Source organism: Panthera pardus, unplaced genomic scaffold (genome assembly GCF_024362965.1).
Source record: "Panthera pardus isolate Hobbes unplaced genomic scaffold, ASM2436296v1 HiC_scaffold_8, whole genome shotgun sequence".
In the NCBI taxonomy this organism is placed as follows: Eukaryota; Metazoa; Chordata; class Mammalia; order Carnivora; family Felidae; genus Panthera; species Panthera pardus.
Window position 1 is genome coordinate 10,881,848 of NW_026527013.1, and position 5,002 is coordinate 10,886,849.

The 5,002-nt window shown below is 40.4% G+C and overlaps 1 protein-coding gene across 1 annotated transcript; it reads left to right on the top strand.

Annotated features, from left to right (window-relative positions):
• The first annotated feature begins 1,122 nt into the window (after nucleotides 1-1,122).
• LOC109261317 (olfactory receptor 7A17-like) lies at nucleotides 1,123-2,082 on the top strand. The gene has a single exon (XM_019439876.2). It carries the CDS (start codon nucleotides 1,144-1,146, stop codon nucleotides 2,080-2,082), a length of 939 nt encoding a protein of 312 aa, XP_019295421.2. The 5' UTR covers nucleotides 1,123-1,143.
• Nucleotides 2,083-5,002: the final 2,920 nt, after the last annotated feature.

A 5,002-nucleotide genomic window follows, 5' to 3' on the forward strand; every position in this document is an offset into this window, starting at 1 on the left:
AATGCCTCCCCACCAGGCAGTTGCCACCCAAGACAATGCCAAATCTCCTCATGTCCCACCCTTAACACTCCTCTTTGCTTCTAGATCCATAACTAGATTCATTTGCCGGCAGGCCCCTAAGGATAAGGTGCAGTGTGATCTGTGAGAAAGTGTTCTACACTCCAGAAGAACGACTTGAGTTTTCTAATTTATACAGACAGAAATCCAGGGAACATGTGTGGGAAGGGATAGATTCAGAGTGTGGGCTAATGTGGGAAAGAACATAAAGTTGGAACGGGCTGAATGTATTGATATGGGCTCACTAAGCAGAGATTCTGCGTTTAATGTTGCAGCCTGGGAACTTACAGTTTGTTTGGTGGAACCCGGACCACAGGTAGCCCACAGTGAGTGAGTTGGAAATGCCAGACCTGCCTTGGTTTAATGCAGAGTTGTGGATTTAGAGGCTTAGGGAGATTGGAATGTTAGAATGGGTTTATCGGGTTAGACCTACTCACCCATGCTGGAAGAGTCCAGAGGACATACCTTGCACGATGACTATGAGAAATGGATTGTGAGGGGAGCCACAATATCCTTGATGAGCTCTGGGATTGCTGTTCTCTGTAGGCTAGATCTTACAGTGGAAACTTCAGCCACCGTGTTGGAAAACTTAAACGAAGTGGGAGTAATTGGGTCCTGGGATGGCAGAGGCCAAGTACCAGCATCAACAACCAAAGGCAAAGTGGAAATGATTGCTGTAGTGGACTGGAATAGTCTGACTTACTCCAATGGTTGGTGGTGACTAGTTGACCATGGTGCTCCTGGAAGAGAAATTAGGTAGAAAGTCTACTAAATTCTCACTTAATCTGTTTAAGCAGAAAAGTTCAAGGTCAAGTAAACAAAAACTAACCTTAATCAAAAACAGTGAGTCCCAACCTCTCAATAAATTCCCAGAGCTGGTTTACAGACCTAGAACTTTTGGAATGAAAGGGGGCCAAGTCCTCTTGAGGAAGGACCCCTGTATACTGCCCTATACTTATTCCATTAATCTTTCTCCTCACCTTCCCAATCAGGACCTTCAGCGTTTTACCAGGGTAATTGTAGAGGGTAACTGCTTGAGCTTAAATCTGCATTTCTTTGTCCCTTTTCCACCGTTTCATCAGCCACATGGAATCAGAAAATCAAACATGTGTTTCAGAATTTATCCTCCTGGGTGTCTCAGAAGATGTATTACTACAGCCCCTCCTCTTTGGACTGTTTTTGTCCATGTATCTGGTCACGTTCATTGGGAACCTGCTCATCATCCTGGCCATTATCACGGACTCCCACCTCCACACGCCCATGTACTTCTTTCTCTCCAATCTCTCTTTGGCAGACATCTGTTTCATCTCCACCACCATCCCTAAGATGCTACTGAACATCCAGACACAGAGCAAAGTCATTACCTATGCAGGATGCATCACCCAGTTGTACTTTTTCATGCTTTTTGGAGATCTGGACAACTTCCTCCTGACTGTGATGGCCTATGACCGGTTTGTGGCCATCTGTCACCCCCTCCACTACACGATCATCATGAACCCCCGCCTCTGTGGCCTCCTGCTTCTGGCATCCTGGATCATGACTGCCCTGCACTCATTGTTACAGAGCTTAATGGTTTTGCGACTCTCTTTTTGTGAAGAGTTGGAAATCCCTCATTTTTTCTGTGAACTTAATCAGCTAATCCATCTTGCTTGTTCTGATACTTTTCTCAACGATTTGGTGATGTATTTTGTTACTGGCCTTGTAGCTATTGTTCCACTCACAGGGATCCTCTTCTCTTACTCTAAGATTGTAACCTCCATTTTCAGAATTTCATCAGCTGGAGGCAAGTACAAAGCATTTTCTACAGGTGGGTCTCACCTTTCAGTTGTCTCCTTGTTCTATGGCACAGGCCTTGGGGTGTATCTGAGTTCTGCTGCTGCACAAAACTCCAGGGCCAGTGCCATAGCCTCAGTCATGTACACAGTGGTCACCCCCATGCTGAACCCTTTTATCTATAGTCTAAAAAACAAAGACATAAAGCAAGCCCTTAAAAAGCTCTTCAGCCAAGAAACGTTCTCTACATAGGGGTATTATTTGTATGAAGACAGAGACTTGATCGTGAGTAACAATGCTCAAAACCCCACAGGACCTAAATCATGATAATGTTATAAGCTCACAGAATGGTAATCTGCAGTTTATGTTGTCTCAAGGGTTCAGCCTCTTTAATTTTTCATACATGATAAGTAACTGTTTCTTCTGTATTTTATTTAAAACTTTGATCTCTCATATTTTGGGAGGTCAGTGTGGGAAATAGAGTCCAGTGCATGAGTTTTCAGCAGCAAATATATGTAATACAGGAGGTTTAGTACTTATAATGTTATAGGAAGAGCTAGAGGAATAAATGTGCAATGCTTCCCATGCCAGATGAGAGCAGCTGCCCTCAAAGAAAATTCTGCTCTTGACAGAATTTTTACTTGACATATCAAAGGCTATATACCAATCACTAAAGTTTGTGTGAATCCACTTTAGAAATTGAACACATTGCAGAACAGAAGGAACTGGAGTCACCATTGGGCAATGTCTACAATAATCCACATTCACTCTCTAATATCTAATTTTCTTCTGCACCATCTAAAACATGAGTCTGGCACAACAGAAATGACAGCCCTTGACATTCAAGAATTGATAGTGTCATTGATCTTTGGAATTTCCCCAGGGATGCGTTGCTATTCTTAACATTTTTATAGGCAAGAACACTATCAGAGGATCTATTTTGCTCCCTCTTAACATAATGTCCCTTTCTCAGATTATAAAAGCATTGTGGGTATTTTGCCAAATCCCATCTATGGCTTTTCCATCTCTTCATGTTAGAAATTAGGTCATAATAACAGGATACAGTTATGGACCTGAAATACACTTTGTGAAACATAATGAGGTTAATACTTTATCATCACCTGACCCAGAAATGACATCACTAATTTGTATGCTATAAGGGTAATTTCCTATTTCAGACTCCCTACTTCACAATTTTCTGATAAATTTCCACAGGAAGGAAGGAAGGAAGGAAGGGAAAGAAAGAAAGAAATGAAAGGTAGAAAAATGCCTAATTACATTATTTGCCAATTTCTATAGTATAAGTCTCTCACTTTGGCTAACTTTAAGCTACCCATGTGACTTTTACCCAACAAAGTGGGATGAGACATGCACAGTCACACCTCATAACCCATTAGGAACCAGCTCCAACACATAAACATCTTTGTGTAAAGTCAGGAGAAAAATAAAGAGCATTAGTCTGTTGCAGTTTTAATGTTTTTTCAAGGTGAGCTGGTCCCATCATTTGAGGGTCAATGAAAAGTCTCAGGCTTGAGTAATTGCGACTCTTCATTCTGATGACTTAGGCCAACTTTCTTTGTATGAGAACTTGAATTTTTCCTAGTTATACGGATGGATGGGATCTTAGTAAGATGCCCATCACTTTTAATTAATAAGGCATCAAGATAAACTGCCTATTCCAAAAAGTCCCTATGGTTCAATCAATTTTGATTAACATTTGATCCTTCTACCCATTACGTTAACGATAAATTCCTCACCTCTCACTTTGAGTGATATCTGCTCGGTCTCTGCCAGTTCGGGATGTCATTCTCTCTGTTGAACCTAGGTTGGACTTGTTCCAATGTCAGCACCTCCCATGTTATGATAACTCTGTCACGCAGAGGACAACCACTACAGAACTCTGCAGAGATGTCGCGCACATCACCAATGTATTTCTCAATGTCTTGTTGATACTATGGCCTCTGACTGCTTTCTTAAGGCATTCTTGGGAGTTTAGATGTTGAATCAGGCCGTTTTTGGTGTCAATTTGATTTTTGTATACTGACACACTTTGACTCCCTTCTCATTTCTTTTGGCCTATAGTTTATAGATATTTTATTTGTAGTTACCATGGGGATTACATGTAACATCCTAAGCTTGTAACAATATCATTTGAAGTGATATCAACTTGACTTCAACCATATATAAAACTCTACTCCTACACAGTTCTACCCATCATTTTGTCATTATGAAAATTCACGTAATTATTAAAAAATTTTAAAGTAGGAGTATTTTTATTTATTTTTTAAATTTATCCGAGGGAAAGTGAGAGAGCGAACGAGAAAGCATGTGAGCAGGGAAGAGGATCAAAGGGAAAAAGAGAATTTACTAAGTGTGGACCCTGACTTGGGGCTCAATCCCACAATCCTGGGATCATGACCTGAGCCTAAATCAAGAATCAGATAGATATTCAACCAACTGAGCTGCCCAGGTGCCCCTCATGTAATTATTTTTAAGCAGTTGTGTTGTAAGTCCTTCCACATATGGAATGTGGAGTTAAAATCTAATATTACAAAATGCTGGTTTTTGTATTTTACCATGTATTTAACTCCAACCAAGATATTTCTGGCCTCCCAAGGCATCACGTTACTGTGTAGTGTCCTTCCATTCTGACCTGAAGCACTCCCTTTGGCTTTTCTTGTAGGGCGGGTCCAGTAGGAATCCAACTGCCTTGGCTTTTGTTTATCTGAGAATGTCTGAAATTCTCCTTCATGTTTCGTACACTTTCATGAGGTGTAGAATTCTAAGGTGACAATATTTTCTTTCAGTAATTTAAATATATTATCCCATTGGCTCTGGCCTCCAAAGTTTCTGTGGAAAAATTGGCTTACAATCTTATTGAGGATCTTGTGCATGATGAGTTCTCACTTACTGAACTCAGGATTACCTCTTCTATATTTGGCTTTCAGTAGTTTGATTATGTGTCTCAGTATGAATCTCTTTGTTTATCCTACTTTGAGTTCACTGAATTTCTTGGATACGTAGATTAATTTATTTCATCAAATTTGGGGAGTTTCAGCAATTACTTCTTCAAATAATTACTTCTTTCTTTCAATTACTTCTTTTTGCCCATTTCTCTCTTTTCTTTCTGGACTCCCTTAATGCTTGTGTTGGTTTTGGTAATGGAGTCCCA

Bases quoted from the DNA above. Each gene is read 5' to 3' on its own strand.
- LOC109261317 (XM_019439876.2), top strand. From the start codon at position 1,144: ATGGAATCAGAAAATCAAACATGTGTTTCAGAATTTATCCTCCTGGGT.